Source organism: Coregonus clupeaformis, unplaced genomic scaffold, assembly GCF_020615455.1.
Source record: "Coregonus clupeaformis isolate EN_2021a unplaced genomic scaffold, ASM2061545v1 scaf0313, whole genome shotgun sequence".
Lineage (NCBI taxonomy): Eukaryota > Metazoa > Chordata > Actinopteri > Salmoniformes > Salmonidae > Coregonus > Coregonus clupeaformis.
Window position 1 is genome coordinate 284,960 of NW_025533768.1, and position 24,056 is coordinate 309,015.

Consider the following 24,056-nt stretch of genomic DNA (forward strand, 5'->3'; position numbering starts at 1 on the left):
CCGATGGTCACTGACAGAGCTCCAGAGTTCCTCTGTGGAGACGGAAGAACCTTCCAGAAGGACAACCATCTCTGCAGCACTCCACCAATCAGGCCTTTACGGTAGAGTGGCCAGACGGAAGCCACTCCTCAGTAAAAGGCACATGACAGCCCGCTTAGAGTTTGCCAAAAGGCACCTAAAGACTCTCAGACCATGAGAAACAAGATTCTCTGGTCTGATGAAACCAAGATTGAACTCTTTGGCCTGAATACCAAGCGTCACGTCTGGAGGAAACCTGGCACCATCCCTTCGGTGAAGCATGGTGGTGGCATCATGCTGTGGGGATGTTTTTCAGCGGCAGGGACTGGGAGACTAGTCAGGATCGAGGCAAAGATGAATGGCGCAAAGTACAGAGAGATCCTTGATGAAAACCTGCTCCAGAGCGCTCAGGACCTCAGACTGGGGCGAAGGTTCACCTTCCAACAGGACAATGACCTTAAGGACTTCGGGACAAGTCTTTGAATGTCCTTGCGTGGCCCAGCCAGAGCCCGGACTTGAACCCGATCGAACATCTCTGGGGAGACCTGAAAATAGCTGTGCAGCAATGCTCCCCATCCAACCTGACAGAGCTTGAGAGGATCTGCAGAGAAGAATGGGAGAAACTCCCCAAATACAGGTGTGCCAAGCTTGTAGTGTCATACCCAAGAAAGACTCAATACTGTAATCACTGCCAAAGGTGCTTCAACAAAGTACTGAGTAAAGGGTCTGAGTACTTATGTACATGTGATATTTCAGTTATTTATTTTTAATAAATTAGCAGAACTTTCAAAAAACCTGTTTTTGCTTTGTCATTGTGGGGTATTGTGTGTAGATTGGGGGGGGGGGACAATTTATTCAATGTTAGAATAAGGCTTTAACGTAACAAAATGTGGACAAAGTCAAGGGGTCTGAATACTTTCCGAAGGCACTGTATTTCCTGATCGTTCTTATATCTCCTAGATATACAGTGGGGGAAAAAAGTATTGTCAGCCACCAATTGTGCAAGTTCTCCCACTTAAAAAGATGAGAGGCCTGTAATTTTCATCATAGGTACACGTCAACTATGACAGACAAATTGAGGGAAATTAATTCCAGAAAATCACATTTGTAGGATTTTTAATGAATTTATTTGCAAATTATGGTGGAAAATAAGTATTTGGTCACCTACAAACAAGCAAGATTTCTGGCTCTCACAGACCTGTAACTTCTTCTTTAAGAGGCTCCTCTGTCCTCCACTCGTTACCTACCTTGCAATTATACGAATACACCTATCAAATCAAGTCTACATGGAATATCTAGCATCCAATCTGTGGCAAAATTATCAGCCTGTTTTGCTAATTAAGGTGTCAAGGATATTGATCTAAATTCATTATTTTGTGACAGACTGCTACCACACACACCCACACAATTTGTTTGAGATTAAACAGCAGTATGCAACATCTCAATATTATACTGTTCAACACTGCATCAACAGTTGGACAATATACTGTAGGTTGTCACATTGATTTAAACTTTTGGATAAAATACATCCACTTCTAATTAATACATTTCCATATGAATATATATTGAAATTAACATTGACAAGAGTATAAAATCTATAAATATAAATGTTCATATCAAATCTACATTGACAAAGTATAAAATACAAAACAATACCCATTTTTCCCCATATTCTGTACATGAAATGTAACGTCACCTATACAAACAAGCATGATAATGTTATATATAAAGTGCTTCCTGTGACGTGCATCCTGAAAAGTTACTTCCAGCTCTTATGAAAACATTTTTTTGTAGTTCTCACAAACACACAAAGATCAGGGTACCAAAGTATATGTGAGGAGACCCTAACTGGCTCGTTATTGGGCATATTCATGTCTCTCATAGGGAGTTTCTATGGGACAGAGGCAAAGTGTGTCAACTACAGAAAATGCAGGGTAGATGGGCTCAGTGAAAGAGGTGTAAAATGTGTGCAGGAGAGTCACCATGTCAGAGGTGACACTATACAGAGTCAGAGTGCCAGCAGGCCAGTCCATATACACTCCCACCCGGTTAGAATCTGTGGGAGGGGCACAAACTGGAGTCCTTTTTCTATTGTGTCTTGCTGAGAAACCTCCATCTGTGCAGTACCAACTCCATGACATTTCATTCCAGCCTAACCAACTTTTGTACCCTTCCTCCATCTTGGGAATCCCTCTATATGTTGCTGCAATCTTCGTTTTTTTACTACCAAATTCAACTTCCCAGTAGCAGCGATCAGAAAGACCCTCTCCACACAGCACTTGTACATTTGCCAGGCTGAATCTGTCAGGGTGATCGGCGTATAGCTGCACCTCCCTTGTATTCTCAACGTTTCTTCCATCTTCACTTATTCGCAGCATTTTGTTTGCGGTGTTTGAATCTAGTGTAAGCTGGCATGCATCTGTACATGAAAGAGAGGGGTTAGGAAGGACTGGAGTTCCAATCTGTTTACAGATTTGGAGGCAGAGAGAGTTCGCTGGCTGGTAGAGCCTTGATTCACAGAATTAAAACCACCACAGATAAAACAATACATTTGTTACAACATAGCTTACATTTCAAGAGCCTCCATTTCTCCCTGCTTGATCCAAGACGGTCAATGCTGAAGGGTGGAAACCAGAACTGTGAGCATATATTCTACATGCAGTTTTTGTGGCAAATGTGTTGATAAAATTGGTATTACTGCAATTTTTTAACCAGAGCACTTTTATTTTAACAATTCACTTCATCACATTTTGAAATGCGTTTAGAATGCAACAGTCAAACAACTAAATTATGATCACTGCTCTATATACATTAACGTGTTTTTAAATACCTTCCGTATCGAGAGAGTACTAACTTATTGTATGGTTTTGTTTGACACTATGTCACTTACTTGTGCTCAACATGTTTAAGTGATTACTCCAATATTATTTTAGCGCAAACTGTTTATTCCCTAAAAGATTAATGCAGATGAGGCATAACTCACCTCAGTGCCTCTAGTTTACAGTGTGGATCCTCCAGTACAGCAGATAGCTGCTCTACCCCTGATTCCTCTGGATAGTTGAAGCTCAGATCCAGCTCTTTAAGGTGTGTTGGGTTTGAACTCAAAGCCATGGCTAGGGAAACACAGCCCTCGTCTGTAATTCCACATAGTGAGAGCCTGCATAAAAATGTTGGGAGGATGAAAGGTATTAAGGAGGTTGAGGGCCAGACATTTTCACTGAAGAGCAAAAATAAGCAACCTTTGTTTCACATGCTAAAGCACAGATCGCTTACTAATTTGGTCCTCAACCTTGGCAAAAATGTAAATGAAAAATAGTGAATGTGTAGCAGTGGGGATTTGTGAAACCTCTGCCTGCAATCTCGCCACTTGCGCTGCCGAAATGGACCTTTCCCATTGGACACACCACGTAATTTCAACGTGGAAATTTGGGTAATATTTGGTAGCGACGTTGATCAATGAGATTTCAACCTTTATTCACCCACTCAAAAGGTCTGCCAAAAGTGAGTTGAATTTCCAATGCGTTATCACTATGCTTTAAACCATCTAAAAGCACAACCAAATTCCAATGGAAAAACAATGTCTTTGGTTTAGAGGTCACCCAATTGTCTATCACTGCACTTTCAACCATTTAAAAAGCACAGAAAATTTCAAATGGGAATACAATGTCAGATATTTTGTTAATTTATGCAACAGATTAATGTGTTATCACTGTGCTTCATCTAATAGCAGAACCAAATGACCTGGATTGCAGTTGAGATTTCACTAACCGGTGAACCCGCACATTTGACTCTGTACCGGTACCCCCTGTATATAGCCTCCCTACTGTTATTTTATTTTACTGCTGCGCTTTCATTATATTTATTTTTTACTTAACATTTTTTTTCTTAAAACTGCATTGTTGGTTATGGGTTTGTAAGTAAGCATTTCACTGTAAGGTCTACACCTGTTGTATTTGGCGCATGTGGCAAATAACATTTGATTTGATTTGAGATTACATTACAAGTAGGCTACATGGTGCAAGTGATCAATGCCATTTGAGATTCTGTGCAGATTATTACAATTGTTAAGATCTCCACAGACCTGAGACCTGAGATCTCCACAGACCTGAGACGACCTATGCATGCAATTTTGGACATACACGCTTTATATGATTACCTAAGAAGACATTTAAAGTTACAGTAACCTCAATGTGGCTATGGATGTGTTACTGATTTTAAGGTTGAAAATTATATTAGTTTATAAGATAACTTTAAGCTATTTACTGTATTCCAAAAAGTAATATTGAATTGTGATGAGTGCTGCATCAGATGACCTGGCCTCCACAATCCCCCGACCTCAACTCAATTGAGATGGTTTGGGATGAGTCGGACGGCAGAGTGAAGGAAAAGCAGCCAACAAGTGTTCAGCATATGTGGGAACTCCTTCAAGACTGTTGGAAAAGCATTCCAGGTGAAGCTGATTGAGAGAATGCCAAGAGTGTGCAAAGCTGTCAAAGGCAAAGGGTGGCTATTTGAAGAATCTCAAATATAAAATATATTTTGATTTGTTTAACACTTTTTTGGTTACTACATGATTCCATATGTGTTATTTCATAGTGTTGATGTCTTCACTATTATTCTACAATGTAAAAATAAAGAAAAACCCTTGAATGAGTAGGTGTGTCCAAACTTTTGACTGGTACTGTAAATCCAGCATATCAATTATTAATTTGTAGACAAACTAGAATTAAAGTCAGTGGCACAGATTTTTTATTCATCTTTATCAAGGGTGCCAATAATTATAGACCTGACTATACATGCACAGAACTCACCGAAGTATCTCCAGCTTACAGTGTGGATTCCCCAGTCCTTTGGAAAGGAGCTTCACTCCTGAATCCTGCAGGTTGTTGTCACTTAGGTCCAGCTCTACTAGACTAGAGCTTGAGCCCATGACAGAGGCCAAGGCCTCACAGCATTTGTCAGTAAGGTTGCAACCATCCAACCTGTAGATGTGAGGGGCCTTGTATCTCAGTTATGACTATAGTTTATTTAGCAAAAAAATGCATTATCAAAGTACTCAGACTGGTACTAACCTTGCTATTTTTGATAACCTCACCACTGGAAGCAGCCTCAAAAGCCCTCCATCAGATTGGACGTACTTCTTCAGGTCAAACACATCCAGGTCCTCCTGTGAAGTCAGCAACACAAAGGCCAGAGCCGACCACTGTGTAGGTGTAAGGTTCCTTCCTTGTAGGGAACCTAAGCTCAGGTAACTTTGGATCTCCTGCACTAGGGTTTTGTCATTAAGTTCATTCAGGCAGTGGAAAAGATTGATGCACCTCTGTGGAGAGGGATACTCTCTGATCTTCTCCTTAATGTACTGCACTGTTCTCTGAATGTCCTCTGAGCTGGTTCCTGCCTGTGTTTGTGTCATAAAGCCCTTTAAGACAGCCTGATTTGACTCCAGTGAGAGGCCCAGAAGGAAGCGAAGGAAAAGGTCCAGGTGTCCATTCTGACTCTGTAAGGCTCGGTCCACTGCACTCTTGTACAAGTTCATCGAAGATCGTCCTTTCAATGACAACCTAGCAAGTAGCGATTTGTCCAGTAGGTTTTTGCCACTTCTTTGAAACGTCAGAAACACAAACAAAGCAGCCAGGAACTCTTGAACACTCAGATGCACAAAGTAGAATATCCTCTTTTGGTGCAGAACAGATTTTTCCTTAAAGATCTCCGTAAACCAACTACAGTACTCTGACGCTTCACTGACATCGATGCCGATCTCTTTCAGGTCCTCTTCGTAGAATACAAGATTTCCAGTCTCCAGCTGTTGGAAAGCTAACTTCCCCAGTTTCTGAATGATGTCATCCTCTGACTTGGACTGGTTAGTGCTTTGGGACCTCTTGCTCTTCATTCGTAGTTGAAGGGCCACTAAATTAGAGTACATCTGTGTCAAAGTGCAGGGAATTTCTTCGCTACATGCTTCAACCAAAAGTCCCTGTAGAACAGTGGCTACAATCCAACAGATCACTGGTATGTGGCACAAGATGTAGAGGCTCCTTGATGACTTCATGTGTGTAGTAATTCTGCTAGCCAGACTCTTATCAAGGATTTTCTTGATTAAGTACTCTTCCTTCTGTTGGTCATTGAACCCTCTCACCTCTGTCACCCTGTCAAAGCATTCAGGTGGGATGCGATTGGCAGCTGCAGGTCGTGTGGTTATCCAGAGGAGAGCAGAGGGAAGCAGATTTCCCTTGATGAGGTTTGTCAGCACCACATCCACTGAAACTGACTCATGGGCATCACAACATGTTTCATTGTTCTGGAAGTCTAGAGGAAGTCGACACTCATCCAGACCATCGAAGATTAACAAAACTTTGTTCTGATCACTGTCAATACATTTGAACTCTTGCATCTCTGGGAAGAAATTGTGAATAATCTGAATCAAGCTGTAATCTTTGTGTTTGATCAGATTCAGCTCACGAAATGGAAGGGCAAGTATGAAACAAATGTCCTGATTTGCCTTTCCTTCAGCCCAGTCCAATATGACCTTTTGCACAGAGATAGTTTTTCCAATTCCAGCAATTCCCTTTGTCAGCACTGTCCGGACAGCTCCCTCTTGTCCAGGTAATAGGTTAAAGATGTCATTACTTTTGATCACAGTCTCTTGTGTTGCTGCTCTCTTGGACACAATCTGTCCTACCTCATGTTCATCTTCAACCTCTCCTCTACCACCCTCAGTGATGTACATATCTGTGTAGATATCATTTAGAAGTGTTGGACATCCTTGCTTTGGGAGACCCTCAAACACATATTCAGACTTAATCCTGAGACTCGATTTGAGTTTTTCTTGACACGTCCTTAATACTTCACCTGAGGAGAAAACAAAACATACACAGAATGCTCATGTCTTTCAGACATGTCAGTGATAGAACAGGGGCTCAGCAAATGACAGTGCAGACTGGGCATTCAGTCACGGAACAACTCAGACCAGGGTAAGATAAACTACAACACAGCCATGAAAGGAAATGTTTTCTTAGTTCCACTAACCACCTGGACCCTCTTGACTGATAGTCTGGGAAACATCTGTACTGTCCTTCACATTTCTACTGATATGATCGCTTTAACAACTTACTTTCCTCCACTGTGCGAGCAAGCGATTCCTGGTTGGAATTCCGTAGAGAGTGCAGTGTGATCTTTAAAGCTCCTTTTCTGGCACATTTCTGTAGCATCATCGTAACATCATTCAGGACATTACTATTTTCCAGATTACTATCAAATTGGTGTGGGTATTCCTGACTTAGATCCCTTTTGAAAGTCTTCATCTCATCCAACCAGAACTTGAGAACACTGTCTTGAAGCCTCTGAAAACAGCACAATCATCAATATTATAATAAAACAACAGAAATATTTTAGTGGGTAGTAAGCATCTTATTATTGAATAGCGGGAGTGAAGTAGACAGGTAGATGAGAAAGGGTACAGTAGATAAGATAAGTAGGCTAGAGTTAAAAGTGAATGTCTGGTGGGCAAACCCAATACCCCCAAAAATTATAGAGTTCTAAAAAAAACACTCCGGTACATACCTGGAGAATGGGAGACAGGTCAATTTTGTCCCTGTGAGTAAAGCACATTTGATTAATTCCATTCAGTGTTTTTATTCAAAAGTAACGTACTTTTAAATTGCTAACAAGCTATAAAAGTGAATGTGATCACAGGACACCGTGAATAACAATTGGGGAAAAAATTAAGTACATTTAAGCCTCCTGTAGGGTTGCAAAATTACCAGTAATTTACCAAAGTTACCGTAATTTACTGTCATTCTTGGCAATCTATGAATCTATTAATTTAATTTACAAGTTTTAATAATACATTTATAAGTAATTTATACTTGAATAACCTTTTAAAAATGTACTCATATAAAATATATTTTCTTAATCTTCATATACACTAAGTATACCAAACATTAGGAACACCTTCCTAATATTGAGTTGCATCTCCCCTTTCGCCCTCAGAACAGCCTCAATTCGTCAGGGAATGGACTCTACAAGGTGTCGAAAGCATTCCACAGGGATGCTAGCCCATATTGACGCAAATGCTTCCCACAGTTGTGTCAAGTTGGCTGGATGTCCTTTGGGTGGTGCACTCTTAGAAAAAAAGGTGCCATCTAGAATCTAAAAGGGTTATTTGGCTGTCCCCATAGGATAACCCTTTGAAGAACCCTTTTGGGTTCCATGTAGAACCATTTTGGGTTCCATGTAGAACCATTTTGGGTTCCATGTAGAACCCTTTCCAGAGAGGATTCTACATGGAGCCCAAAATGGTTCTACCAGGAACCAAAAAGGGTTCTCCTATCGGGACAGCCGAAGAACCATTTTGGAACCCTTATTTCTAAGAGTGCGGACAATTCTTGATGCACACAGGAAACTGTTGAGCGTGAAATACCCAGCAACGTTGCAGTTCTTGACACAAACCGGTGTGCCTGGCACCTACTACCATAACCTGTTCAAAGGCACTTAAATATTTTGTCTTGCCCATTCACCCTCTGAATAGCACACATAAACAATCCATGTCTCAACTGTCTCAAGGCTTAAAAATCCTCCTTTAACCTGTCTCCTCCCCTTCATCTACACTGATTGAAGTGGATTTAACAAGTGACATCAATAAGGGATCATAGCTTTCACCTGGATTCACCTGGTCAGTCTGTCATGGAAAGAGCAGGCATCCTTAATGTTTCGTATACTCACTGTGTGTCCATATTGTCCATTAGTTTCTAGTGGATAGACCATATGGGTCAAGAGAAAATAGCCTAATTAATGGAAACAGCATCTAATCAACGATGACATAATTTGCAATTACCTCTGCAACTCTTCCAAATATTGACTTTCCTCACGACTGCCACCAGTTCGGCCACAAAATATTTACAGCAAAGACATATTAATGTAGTAAATAAAAGCTTATCAAAATATACAGTGCATTCGGAAAGTCTTCAGACCCCTTCACTTTTTCTACATTGTTACGTTACAGCCTTATTCTAAAATGGATTCAATTGTTTTTTTCGTCATCAACCTACACACAATACCCCATAATGACAAAGCAAAAACTGTTTTTATTTTAGCAAATGTATAAAAAAAAAAAATATGAAATATCACATTTACATAAGTATTCAGACCCTTTACTCAGTACTTTGTCGAAGCACTTTGGCAGCAATTACAGCCTCGAGTCTTCTTGGGTATGACGCTACAAGCTCGGTACACCTGTATTTGTGAGTTTCTCCCATTCTTCTCTGCAGATCCTCTCAAGCTCTGTCAGGTTGGATGGGGAGCGTCGCTGCACAGCTATTTTCAGGTCTCTCTAGAGATGTTCGATCGGGTTCAAGTCCGGGCTCTGGCTGGGCCACTCAAGGACATTCAGAGACTTGTCCCGAAGCCACTTCTGCTTTGTCTTGACAGTGTGATTAGGGTCATTGTCCTGTTGGAAGGTGAACCTTCGCCCCAGTCTGAGGTCCTGAGCGCTCTGGAGCAGGTTTTCATCAAGGATCTCTCTGTACATTGCTCCGTTCATCTTTCCCTCGATCCTGAGTAGTCTCCCAGTCCCTGCCACTGAAAAACATCCCCACAGCATGATGCTGCCACCACCATGCTTCACTGTAGTGATGGTGCCAGGTTTCCTCTAGACGTGATGCTTGGCATTCAGGCCAAAGAGTTCAATCTTGGTTTCATCAGACCAGATAATCTTGTTTCTCATGGTCTGAGAGTCCTTTAGGTGCCTTTTGGCAAACTCTAAGCGGGCTGTCATGTGCCTTTTACTGAGGAGTGGCTTCCGTCTGGCTACTCTACCATAAAGGTCTGATTGGTGGAGTGCTGCAGAGATGGTTGTCCTTCTGGAAGGTTCTCTCATCTCCACAGAGGAACTCGGAAGCTCTGTCAGAGTGACCATCGGGTTCTTGGTCACCTCCCTGACCAAGGCCCTTCTCCACTGATAGTTCAGATTGGCCGGGCGGCCAGCTCTAGGAAGAGTCTTGGTGGTTTGAAACTTCTTCAATTTAAGAATGATGGAGGCCACTGTGTTCTTGGGGACCTTCAATGTTGCAGAAATGTTTTGGTACCCTTCCCCAGATCTGTGCCTTGACACAATCCTGTCTCTGAGCTCTACAGACCTTATGGCTTCCTTCGACCTCATGGCTTGGTTTTTGCTCTGACATGCACTGTCAACTGTGGGGCCTTATATAGACAGGTGTGTGCCTTTCCAAATAATGTCCAATCAATGTAATTTACCACAGGTGGACTCCAATCGAGTTGTAGAAACATCTCAAGAATGATCAATGGAAACAGGATTCACCTGAGCTCAATTTCGAGTCTCATAGCAAAGGGTCTGAATACTTATGTAAATAAGCTATTACAGTTTTTTATTTTCAATACATTTGCACAATACATTATAGGGTATTGTGTGTAGATTGATGAAGAAAATGTTTAATTTAATCAATTTTAGAATAAGGCTGTAACGTAACAAAATGTGAATACTTTCCGAATACACTGTAAAGGATATTCCATGCCGAAACCCTCATATTAAAACACCAACGGTATTCACTAAGTTGATGGGTTATATTTTGGATAATGTTTTACAGCTTTGTCATTTGATATTTCATATTTAAAACATCTTATTTTATACATGTTATGAAAATTACCTAAAATCTCTGAAAGTTTAAAATTTTTCGAAACTTACTGGTAACATTCCCTCCGTTTGCCACAATACTCCAGCATGTATTGTTGCCATGAACATTGCAAACCAATGGCCAGTCCCTTCATCGCATATTAAGATTCTAAAATAAGAAACTTACTTTTGATCAGTTAAGTTTGCCCCCTTCATTGAATATGTTGTATGATCCATTGAACTAGCACTCTCCATGGCCATACAGCTAGTCATAGGAGAGTCTTGGACCCTGTAAATAACCAAACATGGACTGGTCAGCTTATAATGGGCTCTTCCTATACAGTGATGAAAAGTTTAAAAAAATATAACAAGCAAAGTCCTCACTTCTCATCTGTATTGACAGCGCCATGTTTGAAGTTGATTATTTTATACATTGAAGTATCACTCTTTAGTGACATACAGCTGGGCACGGGCGAGTCTGGTCTCTCTTGTTGGACCCTACAAGAAAAGCATAGGAAAACAGCATTTAAAAGGTAGACTAAGCAATGCACATTTTAGAAGTAGCATTATCGGCAGACTTCCACAAAAATAAAGAGCATGAAACGAGAGGCCAATCTCCTCTGCTGTTGATGTCACGCAGCTATCACTTTGAGCAAATTGAAGAGAACTCTTATGCATGCGCAGATGCTCTCTGTGGGTGTTCACAAGCAGGCCTCGTGTCGGGTTTACTCTTCAATATTTTTGTAATACAGAAGTCTCGATTCAACTAATTCCAACAGAGAAAACATAATGGGCCAATTGCAACCATCGGTGGCCACTAGATTACCGCCAGCTGATCTCTCGTTAAATCATCAATGAACGCTAAAATCACCCGCACAGCTCATCTCAATTGCAACCATTATAGGCCACCGATTTACCTAGTCTTGTTTGCTTCCAAAAAAAAACATGAATATTTCACCCTCTGGTGGGTATTATAATCTGAACAATTTAATCCTGCTATTTGAGGCGGCTAAGGGCGATTTAACCATTTACAACTGAAATAAAGTTTTTAATTTCCTTGTTTATCAAGGCAAATCACATTTGACATTTGAAACTAAATCGTGATAGAAAACGTAGGTAATAAAAAATTATAAATACAGTACCAGTCAAAAGTTGACACACCTATTCATTTTTCTTTATTTTTACTATTTTATACATTGTAGAACAATAGTGAAGACATTAAAACTATGAAATAACACATATGGAATCATGTAGTAACCAAAAAAGTATATTATTTGAGATTCTTCAAAGTAGCCACCCGTTGCCTTGATGACAGCTTTGCACACTCTTGGCATTCTCTCAACCAGCTTCATAAGGAATGCTTTTCCAACAGTCTTGAAGGAGTTCCCACATATGCTGAACACTTGTTGGCTGCTTTTCCTTCACTCTGCTGTCCGACTCATCCCAAACCATCTCAATTGGGTTGAGGTCGGGGGATTGTGGAGGCCATGTCATCTGATGCAGCACTCCATCACTCTCCTTCTTGGTAAAATAGCCCTTATACAGCCTGGAGGTGTGTTGGGTCATTGTCCTGTTGAAAAACAAATGATAGTCCCACTAAGCCCAAACCAGATGGGATGGCGTATCGCTGCAGAATGCTGTGGTAGCCATGCTGGTTAAGTGTGCCTTGAATTCTAAATAAATCACAGACAGTGTCACCAGCAAAGCAACCCACACCGTAACACCTCCTCCTCCATGCTTTACGGTGGGAACTACACATGCGGAGACCAACAAGTGTTGTTTAACACTTTTTTGGTTACTGCATGATTCCATATGTGTTATTTCATAGTTTTGATGTCTTCAATATTATTCTACAATGTAAAAAATAAAGGAAAACCCTTGAATGAGTAGGTGTGTCCAAACTTTTGACTGGTACTGTATGTGTCCATATTGTCCATCAGTTTCTAGTGGAGAGACCATGTGGTTCAATATAGAATATGCTAATTTATGGAAATAGCATCTAATCAACAAAACAATTACAGCAAAGACATATTGATGTAGTAAAATAAATAAAAGCATGTAAAAATAAAGGATATTCCATGCCGAAACCCTCATATTAAAACACCAACGGTATTCACTAAGTTGATGGGTTATATTTTGGATAATGTTTTACAGCTTTGTCATTTGATATTTCATATTTAAAAACATCTTATTTTATACATGTTATGAAAATTACCTAAAATCTCTGAAAGTTTACAAAATTTTGAAAGTTACTGGTAGCATTCCCTCCGTTTGCCACAATACTCTAGCATGTATTGTTGCCATGAACATTGCAAACCAATGGCCAGTCCCTTCATCGCATATTAAGATTCTAAAATAAGAAACTTACTTTTGATCAGTTAAGTTTGCCCCCTTCATTGAATATGTTGTATGATCCATTGAACTAGCACTCTCCATGGCCATACAGCTAGTCATAGGTGAGTCTTGGACCCTGTAAATAACCAAACATGGACTGGTCAGCTTATAATGGGCTCTTCCTATACAGTGATGAAAAGTTTAAAAAAATATAACAAGCAAAGTCCTCACTTCTCATCTGTATTGACAGCGCCATGTTTGAAGTTGATTATTTTATACATTGAATTATCACTCTTTAGTGACATACAGCTGGGCACGGGCGAGTCTGGTCTCTCTTGCTGAACCCTGTAAATAACCCAATATGAAATGACTAATCTTACAGGCTATGTGTATCTGATTAAATCGATTATACGTTTCATAATGCTGCCAATAAGATTACCACAAATAAATTCCTCACTTCTCATCGGTATTGACAGCAGCATCATTTAAGTTAATAGTGTGATTCATTGACTTATCACTCTTGATTGACCCAGAGCTTGACATGGGCGAGCCTGGTCTCTCTTGTTGCACCCTACAAGAAAAGCATATGAAAAGAGCATTTCAAAAGTTAGAATTTTAGAAGTAGCATTTGACAGACTTCCACAACAACAAAGAGCACGAAACAAGAGGCTATTGATGTCACGCAGCTATCATGTTAAGCAGAGTGATGAGAACTCCTGTGCATGCGCAGATGCTCTCTGTGGGTGTTCCCAAGTAGGCCTCGTGTAGGGTTTACTCTTCAACATTTTTGTTTCACAATGCTGCTCATATCACTGAGGCCGGGATTCAATCCAATAGCGCTGTCAACAATGTGCCTTTTAAAAAGGCAATGTTCCTGGCTTGCGGAGATTGCATTAACGGTATAAGCTGCATTTGCTGGCTCAATTGGAAATTACCTTTAAATGTCAAACACACTACAGTCGTGGTCAAAAGTTGAGAATGACACAAGTATTGGTCTCCACAAAGTTTGCTGCTTCAGTGTTCTTAGATCTTTATGTCAGTAGTTACTATGGTACACTGAAGTATAATTACAAGCATTCCATCAGTGTCAAAGGCTTTTATTGACAATGACATTCAGTTTATGCAAAGAGTCAATATTTGCAGTGTTGACCCTTCTTTTTCAAGACCTCTGCAATCCGCCCTGGCATGCTGTCAATTAACTTCTGGGCCACATCCTGACTGATGGCAGCACATTCTTGCATAATCAATGCTTGGAGTTTGTCAGAAGTTGTGGGTTTTTGTTTGTCCACCCGCCTCTTGAGGATCGACCACAAGTTCTCAATGGGATTAAGGTCTGGGGAGTTTCCTGGCCATGGACCCAAAATGTTGATGTTTTGTTCCCCGAGCCACTTAGTTATCACTTTTGCCTTATGGCAAGGTGCTCCATCATGCTGGAAACGGTATTGGTCATCACCAAACTGTTCTTGGATGGTTGGGAGAAGTTGCTCTCTGAGGATGTGTTGGTACCATTCTTTATTCATGGCTGTGTTCTTACTCAAAATTGTGAGTGAGCCCACTCCCTTGGCTGAGAAGCAACCCCACACATGAATGGTCTCAGGATGCTTTACGGTTGGCATGACACAGGACTGATGGTAGCGCTCACCTTGTCTTCTCCGGACAAGGTGTTTTCCGGATGGCCAAAACAATCGGAAAGGGGATTCATCAGAGAAAATGACTCTACCCCAGTCCTCAGCAGTCCAATCCCTGTACCTTTTGCAGAATATCAGTCTGTCCCTGATGTTTTTCCTGGAGAGAAGTGGCTTCTTTGCTGCCCTTCTTGACACCAGGCCATCCGCCAAAAGTATTTCGCCTCACTGTGCGTGCAGATGCACTCACACCTGCCTGCTGCCATTCCTGAGCAAGTTCTGCACTGGTGGTGCCCTGATCCCGCAGCTGAATCAACTTTAGGAGACGGTCCTGGCGCTTGCTGGACTTTCTTGGGCGCCCTGACGCCTTCTTCACAACAATTGAACCTCTCTCCTTGAAGTTCTTGAAGATCCGATAAATGGTTGATTTAGGTGCAATCTTACTAGCAGCAATATCCTTGCCTGTGAAGCCCTTTTTGTGCAAAGCAATGATGACGGCACGTGTTTCCTTGCAGGTAACTATGGTTGACAGAGGAAGAACAATGATTTCAAGCACCACCCTCCTTTTAAAGCTTCCAGTCTGTTATTCTAACTCAATCAGCATGACAGAGTGATCTCCTGCCTTGTCCTCGTCAACACTCTCACCTGTGTTAATGAGACAATCACTGACATGATGGCAGCTGGTCCTTTTGTGGCAGGGCTGAAATGCAGTGGAAATGTTTTTGGGGAATTAAGTTCATTTTCATGGATCACTCTTCATGACATTCTGGAGTATATGCAAATTGCCATCATCAACACTGAGGCAGCAAACTTTGTGGAGACCAATACTTGTGTCATTTTCAAAACATTTGACCACGACTGTACAATGTGAGATAGGTTTGCGTCTCAGTGGCTGCGTTTAGACAGGCAGCCCAACTCTGATATTTTTTTATTTTGACCAATCAGATTAGCTCTGGAAAAGATCTGGTGTGAAAATATCTGATGTGATTGATCAAAATACCAATTAGTGGAAAGAAATATCCAAATTGGGCAGCCTGTGTGAATATAGACAGTTTCATTTATTCCAACAGAGAAAGCATAGTCGGCCAATTGCAACCATCGATGGCAACTAGATTATCGCCATCTGATCTCGTTAAACCATCAATACGCGGTAAAATCACCCACACAGTTTCTCAATTGCAACCATTATAGGCCACAAATTTACCTCTCCCTAAAGAGCATGTTGTGGTTTACTCTTAGTCCTGATTGCTGCCAACATTTAAGAATATTTTTTCCCTCTGGTGGTATTATCGTCGGAACAATTTAATCATGCTATTTGATGAGACTAAAGGCGATTTATCTATTTGACAATCATTCTGTACAACTGAAACAAAGTATTTCATTGATCACGGCTACACATTTGAAACTAAATCGTGATTGTGTTATTTTGTTATCAAATTATTATATTCTAATACATTTATTGAAAGTTACACAAGTGATATTATAATTGTTTAATGTTTTTTATTTGTGGTTAGGCTGGTAGTGAAGAGTAACATGTCCAATGTGTGGATAGAGGGGATTATTTATTTGTAGAACAATTTGAAAACACTCAAATTATCCTTTATATTTTCTTACAGGGCTACAGCAATTAAGCCAGTTGGCCTACTGTGGCGTATTGTACGTTATTAAATAAACCATGTTTGAATTGGAAAGAAATGTGGTAGGTTGAGTAGTTTCGTATTACTTGGAAGTCGTTATCTTAACCAAATAAACAGATGCAAATAAACAGATTTATAATTATATTTAAATTGTATATCAACACATGTTGCTGCAATCCATATCACTTTAATTTACAATTAGGTAATTAATAACAAGTTGGTCTTCACTAACTATATTTTCGCAGAAGAGTAGCCTCGATGTAGGCATAATTTGGCTAAGTAATTGTCTGCAAATAAACGTGTTAAATAAATCATCGTAATTGACATAAGCTACATTTCCTGTCATCATTTTAATTCAGTTGTAATATGTCATTCTTCCAGTTATCTTTTTCGATATCGTTGTTTCTGTTAGGATGTTAATTGGGCAGGAGTACTGAACGCAGACAATTACCATTTCCCATGCCATTTCCGCTGTTTAGTATCAAGCCGGCTTGACACCATAACAGCTCTGGTTATTTTAGCTCATTGTAATCTCCCGCTGGTATCGTGTTGAGAAATCCAGCGGTAACCTGTAGGTTACCTGCGCGTAAAATTCGGCCTCTTCGTTGCAATGCACCCAATGCATCTCACATAGGTCAAATGAAGAACTGAATAAAATACAAATAAAACACAGCTCGAACTGTGTATTAACCAATCGGAGGTGGGATGCTCTGACTAGCCAGCTTTGAGACCATGCTGGTTGATGAGATACACTACATTCCCAAAAGTATGTGGACATATCGCATTCCAAATTCATGGGCTTTAATATGGAGTTGGTCCCCTCTTTGTTGCTATAACAGCCTCCTCCACTCTTCTGGGAAGGCTTTCCACTAGATGTTGAAACATTGCTGCGGGGACTTGCTTCCATTCAGCCACAAGAGCATTAATGAGGTCGGGCACTGATGTTGGGCGATTAGGCCTGGCTTGCAGTCGGCATTCCAATTAATCCCAAAGGTGTTCGATGGGGTTGAGGTCTGGGCTCTATGCAGGCCAGTCAAGTTCTTCCACACCGATCTCGACAAACCATTTCTGTATGGACCTCGCTTTGTGCACGGGGCATTGTCAGGCTGAAACAGGAAAGGGCCTTCCCCAAACTGGTGTCACAAAGTTGGAAGCACAGAATCGTCTAGAACGGAATTGTATGCTGTAGTGTTAAGATTTCCCTTCACTGGAACTAAGGGGCCTAGCCCGAACCATGAAAAACAGCCCCAGACCATTATTCCTCCTCCACCTAACTTTACAGTTGGCACTATGCATTCAGGCAGGTAGCGTTCTCTTGGCATCCGCCAAACCCAGATTCATCAGTCGGACTGCCAGATGGTGAAGCGTGATTCCACTGCTCCTGAGTCCAATTGCGGTGCACGACCATGGAAACCCATTTCATGAAACTCCCAACGAACAGTTCTTGTGCTGGCGTTGCTTCCAGAGGCAGTTTGGAACTCGGTAGTGAGTGTTGAAAAACGAGCGCTACACGCTTCAGCACTCGGCAGTCCTGTTCTGTGAGCTTGTGTGGCCTACCACTTTGGGGCTGAGCCGTTGTTGCTCCTTGACGTTTCCACTTCACAATAACAGCACTTAGTTGACCGGGGAAGCTCTAGCAGGGCAGAAATTTGGCGAACTGACTTGTTTGAAAGGTGGCATCCTATGACGGTGCCATGTTGAAAGTCACTGAGCTCTTCAGTAAGGCCATTCTGCTGCCAATGTTTGTCTATGGTGATTGCATGGCTGTATGCTCGATTTTTTTACACCTGTCAGCATGGGTATGGCGGAAATAGCCGAATCCACTCATTTGAAGGGTGTCCACATACTTTTGTATATATAGTGTATTTCAGAATGTTGACTGTTAGATTAGAGGCCCATTGCAGTCCAAATTCAGTTTTCCCTGCGTTTTATATAATTTTGTACAATAGCTGATTAAACTAACACTGCCAAAGTGTAGAAAATGTGATCTGCATTATTTCACCATAGTTACTGGTTGATAATACAATCTACAGTCTATTAGGTACACTCATCTAGTACCGTGAATGGGGTGGTGTACCTAATACACAGGATGTTTTTGTTTAACCCTCTTGTCGTCTTCTCTGGCTAGGCAAGTTTTTCTAACTTAATAAACCAACTAGCATAGGTGTGACCTGAGTTCGATCAAGTTGGGGCCTATAAATAGGTGAGAGGCAGTAATAGACTAGGCAGAAAGTGAGAAATAATGTCTCTGTCCTAAATGGCATCCTATTCCCTACATACTAAACTACTTTTGACCAGGGCCTGGTCAAAAGTAGTGCATTATGTACTGTAGGAACGCACCCATAGTTTTATTTCTGTGACAGAAAGACCGCAGGAGAGCATGCTATACTGAGGTGCGCCACGGTGACCATAGAGACTAAAGTGGTTAGACTGGATCAGCGTTCTAGACTCTCTACTGTGTGTGTCTGTGTGTACTCCAGACACAGAGGTGAGAATGCATTGTTTAAATTGTCAACACATTGAGCCAAATACATTTATAGAATAGCCTATGTCTAAAAATGACAGCTACATACACAATTCAAACGTTGACAGTGTGTCTCATAGACTAGACGTAACATATTAAAAGTAAATCCGGGACACTAAATTAGTATGATACAGTGCATTTGAAAAGTATTCAGACCCCTTGACTTTTTCCACATTTTGTTACGTTACAGCCTTTATTCTAAAATTGAATAAATAAAACATTTTCCTCATCACTCTAAAAACAATACCCCATAATGATGAAGCAAAAACAGGTTTAGACATTTTTGCAAATGTATTCAAAATAAATAACAGAAATACCTTATTTACATAAGTATTCAGACCCTTTGCTATGAGACTCGAAATTTAGCTCAGGTGCATTCTGTTTCCATTGATCATCCTTGAGATGTTTCTACAACTTGATTGGAGTTCACCTGTGGCAAATTCAATTGATTGGACATGATTTGGAAAGGCACACACCTGTCTATATAAGGTCCCACAGTTCACAATGCATGTCAGAGCAAAAGCCAAGCCATGAGGTCGAAGGAATTGTCCGTAAAGCTCAGAGACAGGATTGTGTCGAGGCACAAATCTGGGGAAGGGCCTCAATAATTCTTAAATGGAAGAAGTTTGGAACCACCAAGACTCTTCCTAGAGCTGGCCGCCCGACCAAACTGAGCAATCGGGGGAGAAGGGCCTTGGTCAGGGAGGTGACCAAGAACCCGATGGTCACTCTGACAGAGCTCCAGAGTTTCTCTGTGGAGCTGGGAGAACCTTACAGAAGGACAACCATCTCTGCAGCACTCCACCAATCAGGTATTTATGGTAGAGTGGCCAGACTGAAGCCACTCTTCAGTAAAAGGCACATGACAGCCCGCTTTTTAGTTTTTTTTTTAAAGGCACCTAATGTACTCTCATAACATGAGAAACAAGATTCTCTGGTCTGATGAAACCAAGATTGAACTCTTTGGCCTGAATGCCAAGCGCCATGTCTGGAGGAAACCTGGCACCATCCCTACGGTGAAGCATGGTGGTGGCAGCATCATACTGTGGGGATGTTTTTCAGCGGCAGGGACTGGGAGACTAGTCAGGATCGAGGAAAAGTTGAACGGATCAATGTACAGAGAGATCCTTGATGAAAACCTGCTCCAGAGCACTCAGGACCTCAGACTGGGGCGAAGGTTCACCTTCCAACAGCCAAGACAACGCAGGAGTGGCTTCGGGACAAGTCTTTGAATGTCCTTGAGTGGCCCAGCCAGAGCCCGGACTTGAACCCGATCGAACATCTCTGGAGAGACCTGAAAGTAGCTGTGCAGCGACGCTCCCCATCCAACCCCATCCAACCTGACTGAGCTCGAGAGGATCTGCAGAGAAGAATGGGATAAACTCCCCAAATACATGTGTGCCAAACTTGTGGCGTCATACCCAAGAAGACTTGAGGCTGTAATCGCTGCCAAAGGTGCTTCAACAAAGTACTGAGTAAAGGGTCTGAATACTTATGTAAAGTAACATTTTTGTTATACATTTTCAAAAAAATCGAAAAACCTGTTTTTGCTTTGTCATTATGGGGTATTGTGTGTAGATTGATGAGAAGAAAAAAGGCTGTAAAGTAACAAAATGTGGAAAAAGTCAAGGGGTCTGAATACTGTATGTTACATTTGGTATGGTTACCTATGACAGAAGGTTACTTAAGGTAAAAATTAAAATGGAGTGGTTCATCTGGGTGGATGGGTAGTCGTATAAGGTGAACGTCTAGCAACTCAAAGGTTGCGTCTTCGAATCTCATCACGGCCAAATTTAGCATTTTAGCAACTTTTCAACAACTTACTAGCTACTTTGCAACTACTTAGCATGTTAACTAGCTAACCCTAACCTTAACGTTAGCGTTAGCCACATAGCTAACATTAGCCACATAGCTAACGTTAGCCACATAGCTAACATTAGCCACATAGCTAACATTAGCCACATAGCTAACATTAGCCACATAGCTAACATTAGCCACATAGCTAACATTAGCCACATAGCTAACATTAGCCACAACAAATTGGAATGCATAACATATCATACATTTGCGAATTCATAACATATTGTACCAATTTCAATTCGTAACATATCGTACAAATTGCAATTCGTAACATATCATAGAAAACGGATGATGGACATCCACAAATTAATACATAACATAGCTTACTAATTGGACTGTAGAAAATTACTAATTACTCATTACTAAACTTACTAATTGGAGTATGGAAAATGTATGCACTCATTAACTGTAAGTCACTCTGGATAAGAGCGTCTGCTAAATGACTAAAATGTAAATGTAAAATGAGTGTGCCGAATTTACATTTACTATGTTACATCTACACCTGAGTCCAGGTTGAAGTACCCCCTGGAGGTGCAGCAGAGCTGGCTCGCTTACCATGGTAGTACTCATAACACAGTTTGAAAAAGGCCGGTCTATGATACCATACAGCAGGGGTACTCAAGAAGGTCCTATATGGCAAAGGTCCAGATGGATTTTGTAATTTGTCGACGTAGTAGACAGTAAAACTGGATTAAGTAGGCCTACAGTCCTGAAAATATGCCAAATAATCTGTAGGTTACCCGCTACTCCCTGAAAAGAAAATGAAAACTGACACACTTACATGAGCAAATGACTATGATCCTCCATGAAGTATCACAGTTTAGATGTCACATTATCATGGCCAGTCACAGGTATGCAGACAGGAGCAGGAGGGTCGTCAATATTTGCCACACCCAAAAGGTCAGACGGGGAGCCTACTCGACCAATCAGATGAGGGAGCATGCTGGCTAACGATTCGCAGGCATCGACTAATCAGATGAGGGGGTGTGATGACGCATATGCCGGCTTGCGGTTCGTGGGAAATGACCAATCAGATGGGCGAGTGTGATTACGCGTATGCCAGCAGACGAGAGACATGCATTTCTTTTATCTAGTGATCTATCAATGATATGGTTATTTATTAGCAATAATAAAACCAACCATTCTAATCGGATGTCTTATTCAAACCCAGCTTGCAAGCTTATCATGATGTTTGCCCTTACTCATAGTTACTTGTCTAAACTCAAAATAGCTGCATTGTTTTTAAAATGGAATGTAGACAAACAAATTGACATCTTGATTTTAGAATTATTATTTTTTTATCCACAAGTAAAACGTACACAATTTCACAGATTTTGTTTGTTTGTTGAAATTGTCAGATTTTTGGCTGATTTAAGATGAAAACTTTAACCCTGTTACTTTATTTGCCACTTAGGCACTTACTATAATAATTTATATAACTTAACATAGCCTTGCAGTCCACCTTTTTGGTATTTTGTAGCAGTTTCCATCTCTGTACAAAGGCATGGTCTTCAAGCTATGGAAGATGGCAAAACATTTCATAATAATAATTGATTGGATTTGCATGGCACTTTTCTAGACACCCAAAGCATACAGTGTAAGGGGAATCTTACCACCCTAACACCACTTACATACTCTTTTCAAAAGAAAATGTATTGGCCCATCCACACCCTCTTTGTAGGACAAAAGTAACTGTTTTACATTTTTGTTTTCTACAAACATTGTGTTACATAAAACTTATTCATACAGTTTACATACATGCTACTTTTATACAATGTATTATTTGATAGGAATTTAGTTTCATATACTGTACATATTACAAATAAAATGTTACTCATCATTACATACTCTTGCAATAAGTGCCATGGGATATTTGGTGACCACAGAGTTGGGACACTGTGCAGAGCCTTGGTGTAGTGGTAACACTCCCCAGCACGTGTCACATACAACTTTCCACCTGAGACCAGGATTCAACCTACCAACCTTCCCACTGTTTCTCCCATTTGCCTGTCTCCCCACTTCATTACTGTCTGAATAAATGTCAAACCACCTAAAAAATTTATATATTAGCATACTTTAAATTTCATCCCCCAAAAATCTCAAAGCAACAAAGTCGTTGAATTTTGAGTGTTAATTTAATGTTCAAAGCATCCTGAATACACCTAACCTGTGGTTTAAAAAAAAAAAAATGTCTAGCGTGCTCATAGGTCAAAGCCATGTCAAAATACGTCGAATTGCAGAACATGAGATTTAAAACAGTCAAATGTTCCTGGGGGAGGACACCAAGCCCCCTGTCTAGGGGTTGTGCCAAGGGGCAATGACATTCACATAGAAAATCTCACTCCAAGCTTTCTTCAAAAGTTGGCACCGCTGATTAAAAAAAACACCCTAATGGTTGGTTGACAAATATTGCCTCCAACAGTGCAGCGACTTGAAGGTGACTTGATCAAAAACAGCACGACCTTTGATCACATGATTTTTGTAAAGTTCATGCAGTCGACATGTAGTCGTAAGTCGGACAATTTTTATAACCATAATGCAACACACTTTGAAAGGCACTGACCAACGATGGTCACAGACTTGACAAAAATCAAAACAAATTTGTATTGGTATGTTTAGCAGATGCTATTGCGGGTGTAGTGATTGAACGCGCCCAACATGTTGCCAGCACTCATTTTCATTTCTGTAATGTGGGCTGCGTTCAGTAGGGTTTTACATTCTGTAACGTGCAATTGAACAGAAACAGTGCTGTACTGAACGACCAGTTGAAAAATGGGGAGGGGTTGGTTTGTGGGTTGGGGAAAGCTGTCAGCATGGCCACTGCCCTGTTAAACACGTCACTCAGTGCTTCAAGCCACACCTCCCCACACACACCAAACGGGAGCAAACGAAGTCCGTTCAATAACGTTTTAGGGACATGTGTCATTCAGTACAAACCGTTCAGCAACGTAACAAACGTTCAAGCGAACTGAACGCACCTGTGGTGTTACCAGTCTGCACATGCCCAGAATTGACTTGCTGTTGTAAATCTACCAACCAGTGTGCATGAAGTTGATGTGTTGAGGTGGTTCTGAGTGATTGTTTACGACACTCTTTTACGACACCTGTAGTAAATATTAGGCAATGACTGAATAACATTAAAAAGTCGTTAACTATGATTGATGGTCGTCTTTGCTCGCTGTAACCAACAAAGTAATACATGGTACCAGGAGTGGAAATCTAGTTTTTTCTGTGACTGTTGAAGTTTATGGAAGTGCAATGGATGTTGTCAAGACACCAGAGGCTTTGAGCCTGGATGGGAATATGGACACATTTATATTTACGTCATTTAGCATAAATGACACCAATTGGAAAACATTTCGGCAGCGGTTTTTTCTGTATGTCTGCTATTGGAGTTACAAAGGAGCCGGGTGAACTTAAAGTCGCTCTCT

The 24,056-nt window shown here is 40.9% G+C and overlaps 1 protein-coding gene across 1 annotated transcript; it reads right to left on the reverse strand.

Moving 5' to 3' along the window:
- Window positions 1–1,188: 1,188 nt before the first annotated feature.
- On the reverse strand, window positions 1,189–21,506 carry LOC121551418 (NLR family CARD domain-containing protein 3). Its single transcript, XM_041864061.2, has 13 exons — window positions 21,407–21,506; window positions 13,437–13,550; window positions 13,211–13,324; window positions 13,014–13,115; window positions 11,030–11,143; window positions 10,833–10,934; window positions 7,579–7,609; window positions 7,130–7,358; window positions 5,091–6,867; window positions 4,830–5,000; window positions 3,002–3,175; window positions 2,589–2,635; window positions 1,189–2,437 (listed from the first exon to the last, which is right to left on the reverse strand). The coding sequence occupies exons 1-13, from the start codon at window positions 21,430–21,432 to the stop codon at window positions 1,875–1,877; spliced, it is 3,564 nt and encodes a 1,187-aa protein (XP_041719995.2). The 5' UTR covers window positions 21,433–21,506; the 3' UTR covers window positions 1,189–1,874.
- Between the last annotated feature and the right edge of the window lie 2,550 nt (window positions 21,507–24,056).

Bases quoted from the DNA above. Each gene is read 5' to 3' on its own strand.
- LOC121551418 (XM_041864061.2), bottom strand. From the start codon at position 21,432: ATGGAGGATCATAGTCATTTGCTCAT. The intron at 11,144-13,013 runs GTAAGTTTCTTA...CTTTTCTTGTAG, and splicing joins GCAAACTTAACTGATCAAAA to GGTCCAACAAGAGAGACCAG. The intron at 7,610-10,832 runs GTAAGTTTCTTA...CTTTACTCACAG, and splicing joins GCAAACTTAACTGATCAAAA to GGACAAAATTGACCTGTCTC.